The sequence below is a fragment of the Idiotropiscis lumnitzeri genome, chromosome 2 (genome assembly GCF_059441095.1).
Source record: "Idiotropiscis lumnitzeri isolate Australia: NSW breed Sydney's pygmy pipehorse chromosome 2, RoL_Ilum_1.0, whole genome shotgun sequence".
Taxonomy (NCBI): domain Eukaryota; kingdom Metazoa; phylum Chordata; class Actinopteri; order Syngnathiformes; family Syngnathidae; genus Idiotropiscis; species Idiotropiscis lumnitzeri.
Window position 1 is genome coordinate 5974026 of NC_142392.1, and position 13328 is coordinate 5987353.

The 13328-nt window shown below is 41.1% G+C and overlaps 2 protein-coding genes across 3 annotated transcripts; one reads left to right on the plus strand and one right to left on the minus strand.

Moving 5' to 3' along the window:
* Positions 1-32: 32 nt before the first annotated feature.
* redic1 (regulator of DNA class I crossover intermediates 1) lies at positions 33-3577 on the minus strand. 2 transcript variants are annotated; one of them, XM_088288377.1, is made up of 15 exons: positions 3550-3577; positions 3437-3476; positions 3186-3333; positions 2941-3073; positions 2529-2583; positions 2062-2167; positions 1909-1997; positions 1753-1847; positions 1531-1688; positions 1386-1458; positions 1294-1327; positions 1075-1099; positions 895-980; positions 377-773; positions 33-285 (listed from the first exon to the last, which is right to left on the minus strand). In XM_088288377.1, exons 1-15 carry the CDS (start codon positions 3570-3572, stop codon positions 143-145), a joined length of 1605 nt encoding a protein of 534 aa, XP_088144503.1. In that variant the 5' UTR covers positions 3573-3577; the 3' UTR covers positions 33-142. The 2 variants fall into 2 exon arrangements, with proteins under 2 accessions (XP_088144503.1, XP_088144502.1); XM_088288376.1 differs by having other exon boundaries at positions 33-288.
* Positions 3578-3909: 332 nt separating this feature from the next.
* Positions 3910-13305, plus strand: abcd2 (ATP binding cassette subfamily D member 2). The gene is made up of 10 exons (XM_088288375.1): positions 3910-5046; positions 5325-5505; positions 5671-5792; positions 7756-7918; positions 8001-8095; positions 8998-9143; positions 9619-9764; positions 9995-10079; positions 10700-10825; positions 10898-13305. Exons 1-10 carry the CDS (start codon positions 4120-4122, stop codon positions 11100-11102), a joined length of 2196 nt encoding a protein of 731 aa, XP_088144501.1. The 5' UTR covers positions 3910-4119; the 3' UTR covers positions 11103-13305.
* Positions 13306-13328: the final 23 nt, after the last annotated feature.

Below are 13328 nucleotides of genomic sequence, written 5' to 3' on the forward strand. Positions count from 1 at the left end.
TATAAGGGGAAAGAAATAAAGCGGTGAATCAGTAATGTTTCGGGGGGTTTTATTCCAGCGTTGCTATGACAACAGGAGGTTAACACAACGCGTTTAATTCGAACATCGTGCGCAGAACAGGTACGTTTTCTTTCGCTTCTCATCATTCCGTGTCCTTTCTCTGCTTGAGCAGGAGCAAAATGTCAGCTATTTCCTGGAGTGGTTCCCCCTCCGCTCTGGTGTTGGTGGCGTTGGCCAGCCTTGATGCATTTGGGGAATCTTTCTGCAGGGGGCTCTCATGCATGCCTACTGGGAAGAATAACATTTCGTGGCATTGTATAAGACAGTGTCGAAATATACAATTTCACATTCTGGCCTAATTTTTTTAGTACTGTACCTTTACTGATTTTGCTGAAAATGTTCTGAAAAGGCATCTGTGAACTCGTTGTGCTATGACGCCGATGAGTCGTATTCAAAATGCCTAAAGAGTTTGATTTGTTCTTTCCCCACAGGGTTTGCCTCCCTCCAGTCTTTGCTATGCCCACCATGGGAGCTTCTGTGCAGGCAGGGTGCCCCCTGGTGGCTTCCTGGTGGAGTGACACAACAGGTGGAGAGGGGTCTGAGAGCAAGCTGCACTGAGTGGCGACATCGAATTTCTCAGAAGTGGACTCGCGGAGGGTTTGAGTTTCTGCATCTCGTCTTTCACTGGGTGTTTTCTTGCATGCACACATCTCGGGGATATTGGCTGGCGCTCGACTCTGTGGAAATCCCGATGGATGACAGCAGTCTTCATCCTAATGAATAGTGAGAACATGACTGCATCAATTAATTTAATTATTCCCGTGAGATTGAGAACCACTGACTCATGATATGTCAGGTATTACTTATCCAATCATTAACAGGTTGTGAACTTACATCACTGGAGGCTGAACCCAGGTAACCCCTCTTGCAAGAGGAAGTTTGCGAATACCCCAGATCATTCATTGGATATTCCGGGCATGCTTGCGGGTGGGGAGGGAGAGGAAGAAAAAAAACTTAAGTGTATTTGCATAACAGATGAAGGAAAGCATGTGTTGAATGGGAGGGTCGGCTTACTGAAGTTCAGACTGCAATTGGGGAGCTGTGAAGGAATGAAACACATAATTTAAGGAAACAATTATCCAACACTCATTACAGTGGTACATTGACTTCGTGCTTGAATTCGTCCATGCACTAAAAACAAGAAATGCGAGCACAAAACAGCCAACGTGAACTGAATGTAATCAAGTGTTGTTCTTATGGTTCACCACTGGGTGGCAGTATTGCTTGGCTTACCTGCACTTGAACTGAATGTGGCTCGGGGACAGTTCTGTACAAAACAAATTAGTTAGACGTGAATACATATTTAGTTGGATCATAATACCTACTGTGGGGTTGAAGCTTGGATTGACGTTTCATCCTTGAGATATATCTTGTTTTTTCCACTCCCGAAATGACAAGCTAATTGGTTAAGAAATGGTTATTACCTCTCTTTGCCACTATAGTTGTGAAAAATATTGCTAAGATTTTTACCCTCAGTATCATATTCGTCATTAATAAATCCCTGAAAGACGTTTTCTTCAAACTGCTGCTCGCTCCCTGTTTGGTTTAGAGTGAAGTCCAGGGTGGGCTCAATTTGAGACAAATGTCTCAGGAAGGTGTCTTCAGATCTCAGGTTGGGAGTGGTTGTACTGTAGGCACAAAAATATTACTCTCTTATTTCAGATGGGACTTTAGTGTTCAAATTGTGCTCACACTGCGGTTCCAAAGAAATCAGCAGTGGGTGTGGCCGGGTTAGAAGACCACACAATGTCTTCTGGCATCCCTCTGGGCTCATAGAACGGCTGAAACTACAGTCAATTATAAGCAAATGCTGTACTAATCTTATTTGTGATGTTCCTTTGAAGCTACCGTGTTTTGTTCCAGACTCGATGTGTCCCAAGGTGTAAGGGACCAGCCGGGAAGTGCCTCGGCGTGCCCTCCCCGCACAAAGATACTCCCTGCGGATACAAATCCGATGAGTCATTTCTATTTTCTCCACTGTTAAAATACTACAGCACACACCTGAGTGGGGGGACGAGGACGAGAAAGGGTTGGGGGGTTCCGTTATGGGAGGCAGGTAGTCGGCTGCGTTGTTGTCAGAGAAGGAGCACTCCACAACCGGTGACAGCTTAAGATAAAAGTACATTTTTAGGTATGTTGTATTAATCGATTAGTTGACATATTCTTTGTTATGCAGAATCCTATCAAAAATCTACGTCATGCAAATGCCGCAAGATGGCAGTAAAGCAGTATTTTCTGATACAAGGCCAACGCCCAATAAAATCCACATAGTTCTTTAGCCACAAGATGGCGCCAAACTAGTATTTTTATATTAGATATGCTTGAGCACAATAACAGCCCCTACCCCCCTTTTTTTCTATTTTTATTTTGGTGACTTGGTCGTACAATTAATTAAACAGTAATTTCTGTAAAATTGTTGTTTTCCTTGAAAAGATTTTCCTCTTATATAACATGGCTTTGTTACTTACTTTCCTAATCTTGAAGGCTTGCGGCACAATCGGTTTCGTCCGAACACCTTGAACACTAAAACAACAAAGCAGCTGTCAAGGTTTACAGTGGGACTGGGAAACATTTTCATTCTGATGAATTCACTCTTAACAGTCTGTTTAAAAACAACAACAACAAAAATCTGTGGTGACTTGACAAAGGTCCAAATACTTTGGAGTCCAATATCTCAAATGTATCCCAAGGGACTAAAATGACCTCCTACTGAGCAAATGCCATCGTTACAATCTGGATGTAGGGCAAAGGTGTCTAACTCAATATTGCAAGATTGTAAGCATCTACATTATATGCTTCCAATGTTATGACCTTCCCCCTAGTACTAAATTGTAATCTCTTATGAAAACATCTTTGTCACCCTAGTCTTTTTTTTTCTACCTGCATTGAGGTTGACTATCAACCAAAATCAGTTGGGATGGAGAGCCGGGGCTCATGGGGAGCACCAAGGGGTTGTTGCCACTCCGCTTCTTCCTTCCTCCTTTGGAGCCCAGAACTGATACTGGGGGAGGATCTGAAAGACATCACAGTACAGTCGAACAGTATCATAATTCTACTTATATGTGTACATGCAATATAGCAACACACTTGACCAAAGGTCTTGTTTATGAGTATTTTATATGTACCTTTAAGCTCTTTCTTTGCAGCTATCTGGTTGACCACAAACAATGTCACAAGGTCCATACTGGCGAAAGAACTGACTTTAGGGGCGGAAGGTGTGGCAACTTCGAGGTTTTTCAATTTATTTTGCATTCTCAATTTTTCGAAGAATTCCTAACAGGGTGGGAGGGGGGGGGGGCGGGGGTAGAGACATTAAAAAAAAACAGCCTTAACTAAAGATTAAAATATGTCAATGTGTTCAGATTGATTGTCTTACGCGTTGCTTTTTCGTATCATTTTTCATCATAAGCCGGTTCCTGTATGGAAATGTCCGTTTAGCGCGACACTTTTAAGTTAAAACATTTTTAATAAAGCGTTAATTAAGCTTACCTCGACCCGCCAACCCAATTCATTTTCGACAAAACAGTCAGACAAAATGTCGGAAAAGTAATTTTCCCTGCTAGCTTAACAATTTTTTACATTCGATAAAAGTGTAGAATACACGACTTTAGAATTGTTTGGGAACAAGCAATAAATACACTCTAAGATACTAATATAATAGAGTAATGTTATTTTAGTTGGTCTTGTGTAATATAAATAAATATTAATTAATATCTACACTATAAAACAATAGTTGGTAAGAACAGGCCGTGTTTTACTGCGACCAATAGCAAGAGGCGGAAATCATACTCAAAGAGGTGCTTGGCAAAATAAAATCAAACTTAATTATCTTGGTCATGACAAGCTTTATTTTGAAAGGTAAACCCGGAAGTGTAACATTTCGCCTACATGCCGGGTAAAGCTAAGAGCAGGATGTAGCGGTGCGTCTTTGGACCGTTTTATTTTTGCGTCACCGCGGCCGTCCGAGGTCCGACGACCTTCTCACGTCGACGCTGTGAGTGGATTTAGGGCGATGGGCGTTTGGGGGGCCGCCATAAAAGCCGACTAAACGTCCTAAAAATGTCCAACATACTTAATGCGGCGTCCAAAGTGAAATGGGACCGCGCCGCTGTAGCCAAGCGAGCCGTGTTTCTCGCGGCTGCTGCCTACAGCGTCAAAACGCTCTACCCGGTCATCTGCAGGCAGCTTTGCAAAAAACAAGCCGACACACGATCGGAAAACGGAACTGCATGTTCGTTCAAATCCCGGATAGACGCCGTGAATCCATCAAAGGCGTCCCCTGGGGTCAACGCCGAATTCTTCAAGCAGATCCTGGAACTTGCAAAAATCCTTTTCCCCAAGCTGCTGTCCAAGGAGCTCGCTTTGCTCTCCTTGCACTCGGTCGCTCTTGTTTCCAGGACCTTCCTGTCCATCTACGTGGCCAGCTTGGACGGCAAGATAGTGAAGACCATCGTGGAGAAGCAACCAAGGAGCTTCATCATCCAGCTCATCAAATGGCTCCTCATCGCCATCCCTGCCACGTTCGTCAACAGCGTTATCCGCTTCTTGGAGTGTAAGCTGGCCCTGGCTTTCCGCACCCGCCTGGTGAACCATGCCTACCGGACCTACTTCACGGACCAGACCTACTACAGAGTCAGCAACATGGACGGGAGGCTGGCCAACCCGGACCAGTCCCTCACGGAGGACGTGCTGATGTTCTCCCAGTCGGTGGCCCATCTCTACTCCAACCTCACCAAGCCCATCCTGGATGTCATGCTCACCTCCTACACGCTCATCCGGACGGCTCGGTCCAGGGGTGCCAACGCCAGCGGGCCCACGCTGCTGGCCGGGTTGGTGGTCTTTGTCACGGCCAAGGTCCTCCGGGCATGCTCGCCTAAATTTGGTAAACTGGTGGCTGAGGAGGCACACAGGAAGGGATACCTGCGCTATGTTCACTCCAGAATCATCGCCAATGCAGAGGAAATCGCCTTCTATAGCGGTCACAAGGTATGTCCAAGAATACAGCACCACCTTTAGGAGGACCTAAAGGCACAGTTTCAATATTAAAACTGCTTTAGAAAAAAAAGTGTATTAAAATTGTGAAAAAATGTAAAAAATAAGTTTTATAAAATTATGATTCAATTAAAATATCTTCCACATATAATTTCTACGCAAAACTGAATGTAAAAAACTTGAAGTTCATTCTTAAAAATGAATGCAACGGCATTGCGCTAAGTTAAATAGAAGTGAACTGACATGGGCTTGCGATTGGGTGTTGCCGCCAGGTGGAGATGCGCCAGCTCCAGAAGTGCTACCGCGCGCTGGCCGAGCAGATGAACCTGATCCTCTCCAAGCGTCTGTGGTACATCATGATTGAGCAGTTCCTCATGAAGTACGTGTGGAGCGGCTGCGGCCTCGTCATGGTGGCCGTGCCCATCATCACCGCCACCGGCTTCGCCGACAGTGGTAAGGAAAATATATCTGCCGGGTGTAGAACGATTTCGATCAATAATTTTGCTTTTGCCTCAATATTGCGATTTTTATTTATTTATTTTAAAAGCAATTTTTTTTCAAGATGCTCTAAACATGTATTTTTTTTTTTTTCTTGCAATAAATTATTCTGTTTTACAGAAACGGCTGACGGCCACCCACATCGGAGGGTGAGCGAGAGGACGGAGGCGTTCACCACCGCCCGGAACCTTTTGGCCTCAGGAGCCGACGCCATCGAGAGGATCATGTCCTCCTACAAAGAGGTGACGGGATGATGTCTGCGATTTCAAGCAGCCTCTCGCTAACACTTTTCGTCGGCTTTGATTATACGGCGCGAGTGCGGCTGATAGACAGCAAGCCCTTGCTTGTATTTCGAAGGTGACATTCTTTAGACATAGCCACGCCCACAAACTCGTATGTGTTATGTAAAAAGCGTGTTTAGTTGAGTGGTCAGATGGCAAGTCTCAACAATTTGTAGCAGAGAAGAACGTCATTCAGTATGACACAAAAGCAACAGAATTGACCGAATTCCTTGTTGTATTTATATAAGATTCTCATTTTACTTCACTGCTATTTTAATGTGCTTCACATTTGATTTCATTACATTTTTTATTGAATTATTTTTTTTTTATTTAATTAAATTATTTTATTTAATAAAATAAAATTTTAATTTAATTTGTTCCATATTTCAAGGATTTCAGCACGCATTATAATGCAGGAAATACAACGGAAATCCATGAATAGCCAAGTAAATCCCTAGCTTTTTAAAAGTAAATGTAGAACAACAAAGTATGATAAAAATATATTATGAAGAGAGAAGGGAGAGGCAAAACCTAAAAAAGGTTTTCAAAAAGCAGATTTGAATGAAAATGAGGTTATGATGATAGTTATGTCGTTTTTTTAAATCAATAAATAATTGTGATACCAATAGCAAGCTAAATAATTGGGATTATTTTTTCTGTCATCGCCCATCCCTACTGTGTACATGTTTTGCGGCACCGTTTCTGTTCAATCCGTTGCATAAAAGGTTATAGCACCACCACAGCTAAAATATGTGGTTGGTTGTTTTAAATACGTTCATAAGCAAAATGAGCCACTTTCCAAGTCACATGGCATTGAACTAGAACCGAAAAAGGCAAAGGAGTGAAATTGGTTTGCCTTATTTGACTGGCCGCTTCTCCTTCCTTCGGGCTTAAACCTCACTGTGAATAATCCTCCATCTGTTGATCTTTGAGCCTGCATCCTTCCCGCTCTCGCTTTTGCACTCTCTACACAATTAACAAAAGTAAAGTGGCGATATGTGGCGGCCGCGAATCATGTTTCATAATCGTTCCGTCTTTTCTTGACTCATCCGGACCCCCACGTGGCAAATGCCAAGTCGCAGATCTTGCGCTGGTTTGTTTCAAAGAGAATCAAGCTGAGTCAACAGCCTGTGGTGTCTTTGCTCCATGCAGCTGGCATGGAGAAAATCATGGCTCAGGAGAAGTGCGAGGTCCAGCAGAAGCAACCATTTGTTTTTTTTTTTGTTTTTTTTTCATGAGTTACTGCTAGAAAAGAATACGCCGTACCCCACCCATAATATGTTGAAATCTAACATGCCGATTCTAGTAATTCAATTGTCATATATTTAGTTCAAATGTAATTGATATTATAGTTAAATGTTATATTGATTTTTAATATGAATTTTGCCAATAATAATTGCAGAACATTAAATTGATTTTAATTGATTTTTTTAATCAAAATCACCTTAGTGAAATTGTTTGTATAAAATCAGTTTTTTTTAAGTCTGTATTTGATTCCGCTTATTTAAATAACATTGATATTTATTTGTATTGGTTAAATTGATTTAATGGGTTTAAATACATACCAAGACCAGTGCGATTCCAATATTAATTGCCCGATTTTTTTAATTTAATTTTATTTATTTATTTTTAATTAATTAATTAATTTATTTATTTTTTAATAATTGGCAAAAAAACAAAACTTGTTTCCATAAGTTTTTTGGGGGGTATCTTTGTGTGATATGTATAAAATAAAAGCTAATATTAGCCAAATAAATCGGCCAACCGATTAATTCGTTAGGCTCTCAAATATGGTATTTCTTTAATTACATTTTATTTAACTACAATAAACATATTACTTTATTAAATTTTTCATACAACTACAATTTGAAGCTTGTGAGCTAATGTTTACATGAAAACGGCCATTAACCCCTTTCTCCTCCAGGTCACAGAGTTGGCGGGCTACACAGCGCGGGTGCACAACATGTTTGTGGTGTTCGAGGACGTCCAAAGGGGCGTTTACAAGCGCTCGTCGCTAAACGCCGCCAACGGAGGAGAGAAGAAAAGCAAGCCTGAGATGCACATTGACGGCCCGCTGGAGATTAAGGGTAAATACACCATTGCAACATATCCACGACAAATCTCTCGAAGAAGGGATTATTTCAACACAGACCCTTATTCTTATGTCAGGTGAAGTGATCGACGTGGAGAATGGTATCGTGTGTGAAAACGTCCCGATTATAACACCCAACGGGGATGTCGTCGTGTCCAGCCTCAATGTTAAGGTGAGATCGGAAGAATAGTCTTTTACATACTCCACACTAGGGCTGAACACGTAATTCAGTTTGACGTAGTTTGGCGTGGAAAAAAAAAAAAACTTGCTCTTCAATACGGTCGGTCTGTAGTCTTTAAATTTGATTGTATTATTCGGACCATGAGTCACAGAAAAAAACCCCGTTTGCTAATCGTGGTTGACGAATGAGTTCCGGTTAGATCAGAAACTTCCGCTTCGAATTAAAAGGTTTTCCTTTTAAGTTTAAAATGGCTTACCTCACGAGAATCCTGTGTGGCATTGTGGTCAAATCCTGGTCGGTTACTTTTGGTGCGGTAAGTCGTAAATTCATGTTGCGGCGGATGCAGCACACTGAACTAGCAAGCTGCCTTTTTTTCATGTATTCGTTGCCATGACTACTTTTTCTTCTTCAATTTCTAATTCTTTTTGCGCTTCCATTTCTTCTTCTACTCTCTTTTGATGGTTACCAAATACTTTTGGTGCATCATCGCCACCTTCTGAAATAGAGCGCATGTGACACTATTCAATGATTTTATGATTGGAATTGTAATTTTTTTTTAAATTTTATTTATTTTTTTAATAGATGTGATGTATTTTTTCTCTCGTTTATTTTGTATGTAGGGTGTATAATAAATCTGATAGTTATTGAAATAATATAATATAATTATATCATAATAAAATATATAATAATGATATATAAAAAATATAATAATAATTTATTGCGTGTATGTTTTTTAAAAAAAAACTCCAAATGAGGACGTTGAAGAAAATAATCAAATTAAATTGCAATCACAATATCGTAGAGGAGAAAAAAAAAATCCTGTTAGATAATTATTTTTAAAATTGCCCCTCTACATGAATGCGCAGACTATGAGTAAATGTTTTTGCTTTCAGGTGGACGAGGGCATGCATTTATTGATCACCGGCCCCAACGGCTGCGGCAAAAGCTCCCTCTTCCGCATCCTCAGCGGCTTGTGGCCCGTGTACGGCGGGCGCCTCCACAAACCTTCCCCTCAGCATATGTTTTACATCCCACAGAGGTACGCGCACACACACACAAACGTAGGTCTTATCAGCGTATTGTTTGACCACCCTCGTGGTGAACTTGTCTGTAATCGAATCCATTGTAACCGGAGCTTTCAAATAAATATTGAACTACTTTTAGCGTGACGGTAGTCAGCGGATAAATCATGTTCGCACATTGTGTGACTGCAACGACACCTTTTGTTTGATCTCGTACGTTTTTCCCAGTTATGCCCCGGTGTGTGAATGAGACGTTTTGATTTAAAAAAAAAAAAAAAAAATTCCTGCATCTTAAAATGAATAAAAAAAATTTAGACCCACCGTGAAGTATTAAATAATTTATACCGTAAGACGGCCACCTGGCGGCTGTGCTAGTATTAGTTACAATCATGACAAAGTGGTCGAAGTTGAGACCACTTAGTCTCAAGAAGTCAATTAAAAGTTAACTTAAAAAAAAAAATTGTTTTGATCAAATAAATCATTCTCGCCCAGGCCCTACATGTCTATGGGCTCTCTGCGGGACCAGGTGATCTATCCCGATTCGGCGGAGGGCATGGCCGCCAGAGGCCTCGGCGACAAGGACCTGGAAGCAATCTTGGACATTGTCAACCTCAACCACATCGTCACCAGGGAAGGAGGTAATTACGGGACTGCCAATATTCTCACAAACGGGCCGATTGTTCGCAACAGTACACGGACGGATTAGAGCTGCTGGAGGGTTTAACGTGTGAACGGGCCAAAATCCTTCATCGATTATGCAATATTGAGAACAAAGAGAGACATTTTAAATGGTGAAATTCACAATCAAAAAAATGACTTGTCCTTTTTTGTCGTTTTTTTTTTTTTTTTTATTTTTTACGACCATGAGGCTGGGATGCTGAGCTGGATTGGAAGGACGTGCTGTCCGGAGGCGAGAAGCAAAGGATGGGCATGGCTCGCATGTTTTACCACAAGTAAGCGCACTGTTAAAAAAAAGAAAAATAAATGCAGTGGCCACAACATTAGGTACACAATCAAATGTGAGATTTATTAAATAATTGGTCTTACAAAGAAAGTCGTGTTCAGTTTGTTGCAGTCTCAAGTTATTAAAATGTGAGAATTTTGTAATAAAACATTTTTTAAATGAAGAAAAACTAAGGTATATCACATTGCTTTAATCGGGGGTGGGCAAACTTTTTGATTGGTGGGCCACAATGGGTTCTAAAATTTGACAGAGGGGCTGGACCAGGAGCAGATGGAAAAAAATACATTTGATTTGAAATGAAAATGGACAAAAGCATTACAATAAAATATCTGTGTTTGGCACACCAGAGTATTTAGAAAATAAAGCATTAACAAGGTTTATTCATTTGAGTTTTTTCCAGTTTGGCGGGCCGGATTGAAACGTTTAACATGTGGCCCCCGGGCCGTAGTTTGCTCACACCTGCTTTAAATTATTAGGAATTGCTAATGTTGCTGCCTTATAGTGTATTATTTAAATGTTAAAATCCGACTGTTTTCCCGCAAAAGAAATTCCATACCGTGTCATGAAGTTTTGCAAGACAAATGTCGCTCTGTCGTGTGTGCGCGTCAGGCCGAAATACGCCCTGTTGGATGAGTGCACCAGCGCCGTGAGCATCGACGTGGAGGGCAAAATTTTCCAGGCCGCCAAAGACGCCGGCATCTCCCTGCTGTCCATCACGCACAGACCCTCGCTCTGGTAAAACAGCCGCCGTCTTTTCCTCCTTCCGGACTCATTTCCAGTGCGGTCACGCGCCCCATCTCCCGCCAGGAAGTACCACACGCACTTGCTGCAGTTCGACGGCGAGGGCGGCTGGCGCTTCGAGCAACTGGACACGGCCACGCGCCTCTCGCTCACCGAGGAGAAGCAGCGTCTAGAGAGCCAGCTCGCCGGCATCCCCGTGATGCAGCAGCGTCTTAACGAGCTCTGCAAGATCCTGGGCGACGACTCGGTGCTCAGAAACGCCCACGAGTGACGGACGAGACGGGCGCCTCGCTCTCGGCTCGGGCACTCCATTTTAAAGTTGTTTTAAATGAACAAAGTCGTTGGATCAAAAAGTCAGACATATGTCCTCAAACGTAGAAGTTTTTTTTTTTTTTAAAGGCTCACCTTCTAATACGAACGCCAGTTAAACATGATCATCATATGCACCCTTGAATTTTATACGAATTCAAAAGTAAAGATGAATTAATGTTTTGTTTTTTTTGTTTGTTTTTTTAGAGCGGATAATTTTTAGGGATCAAAAGTTATGTTTTTAAAAATCAGTGTTTCGCATTCAACAAGTGAATTTTAAAAATGACAATTTTATTCACGTAATATTATATATTTTAACCTGAAAGACACCTTATATATATAAATATTTATAGAGGACCACGAACAGCAAAAATCCACAAATTTATGACGGGCCAACCCCAAGAAATTTGTAATTTCCCCTCGATACCACAAGTTGGCGTCAATGCACTTTTTTTTATTAGACAAAGCTATGGCCTAATTTTTTATTTCACTAACTCTACACCCAGTGTTCTAGATTTGTGCGAGGGTGTCTTTTAATTGCTGAGATAGGAAGGACTTATTGCTTTATTCATTTTAAAAAAAAAAACATTTTTTATTGTTCCTCATTTGAAATGATGCCATGTAATTTTATTGCAGTTCTGCAGACCCCAAGCTTCGGCTTGCCAACTCCCCGGCGTTCTCCGAATGCCAGTTTGAGAACCACTGCTTTAAGCGACAGAAAAGAGCACAGCTAAGAGTTAAGGTGATGGTTTTTTTTTCTCTCTTGATATTTTTGTTTTAACATAGCACTTTACTTGTTTTTTTTTTTTTTTGTATACCATTTTGTTTTAAACAGTCGCTGTACACTTTTGCCGAATTCCACCGAGCTAATATTTTTTCATCTTCCATTCGATGACCTTTTTTTTTTCTTTCTGTAGACTACTCTCATTTTTCTTCCTTTCTCACGCGCACTCGCACACACAAAAGATAAACTATTATCGGAGCGATTAATGATGCAGGTCTGACCCCCGAACGGAGTGCTTTTTGGTTTAGCGAACAAACACAATGCGCCAAAGAGGCCCAAGTCTGCTGAGCGAGCAGCTAACCCTGGAGGTCCATTTTGCAAAGCAAAGCATGTCATGTGACCACCAACATACACTTTAGTGTTTTTTTATGATTTGACTTCATCCACTGGCTGGCCCACCGATCTGTTTTCCATATCAAATGTGACCCTTGAGCACTAATGTTTGCCCACCGCATTTCAACTCACGCTGACCCGGAGCTGGGTTTTGAGTCCCGCAGTAAATTGGACTTTTGTTCCAGGAATCTGCATTTCTCAGAAGGCTTTTGATGCTTCTAAATGTCCAGGACAAAAAATATCATTTAGAAAAATGTAATGTAAAAAAACATGGTTGCTGGTTATGATGGACAATCAGTCACATCCTGAATTTCGTTTTAATTTGAAACCTGTGAATTTAACAAGAACTGTAAATGCTACCCTGCTCAGGATATCGGCTGCTAGTTTAGTTTCCCACACAATGTGACTTTTATTGGCATTTTAATGCCGCCGTGAGCTTCTAATGCCACTACGCGACTGTATGAGTGTCTTTTTTTTTTTTTTTTTTAATGTATTAGCAGCTCCATTCATTTAAGCATCACACAAGGTCTAAGATTGCCATGGCAACAAGATTCACATGTCTTTGTCAGACTCTGCCGACAGGAGGGTGTGCATGCCTCTAAATGACACGGAGTCTGGACGTTGACTGAATAAATTACGGAGAAGGGGCGTTTCAATACTGCTAATCTAATCCGAAGTTAATACTGGAGAAGTAAAACAAAGGTCTTTTATTTAGTCCTGCCACTAATTGTAAAGAGGTGATTTTTGTATTGCATGGAACCTCATAGTTCTTTCCCCCTTCAGATAACAAGTTAGGACATAATACAGGTAGTGTCATCCTTATTGTAAATTGAAGAATGAATGTATTCTTTTCAAATTCGTCATTAATACATATTTTGCGTGTTTTAACCATGCATGTTGTGATAATTTAATGGTTTTATGATTCAGGACTGTCCATCATGTTTACCTCCCCATCCGACTCTCGTGCATGTGTAGGAGTTTACGTATTTTCATCTTAAACAAGAGCAAAGATGTATTTTCTTGTAAATAAAACAATTTGGTGAAAATAGCTTATGTCGTGCATTATGTTGT

Excerpts from the sequence above, each read along its gene's own strand:
- abcd2 (XM_088288375.1), top strand. The coding sequence starts at position 4,120 with ATGTCCAACATACTTAATGCGGCGTCCAAAGTGAAATGGGACCGCGCC. Across the intron at positions 5,793-7,755 it reads TCATGTCCTCCTACAAAGAG|GTCACAGAGTTGGCGGGCTA; the intron begins GTGACGGGATGA and ends TTTCTCCTCCAG. Across the intron at positions 7,919-8,000 it reads CGGCCCGCTGGAGATTAAGG|GTGAAGTGATCGACGTGGAG; the intron begins GTAAATACACCA and ends TTCTTATGTCAG.
- redic1 (XM_088288376.1), bottom strand. The coding sequence starts at position 3,572 with ATGAATTGGGTTGGCGGGTCGAG. Across the intron at positions 3,074-3,185 it reads TGCAAAGAAAGAGCTTAAAG|ATCCTCCCCCAGTATCAGTT; the intron begins GTACATATAAAA and ends GATGTCTTTCAG. Across the intron at positions 2,168-2,528 it reads AAGCCTTCAAGATTAGGAAA|CTGTCACCGGTTGTGGAGTG; the intron begins GTAAGTAACAAA and ends TTTTATCTTAAG.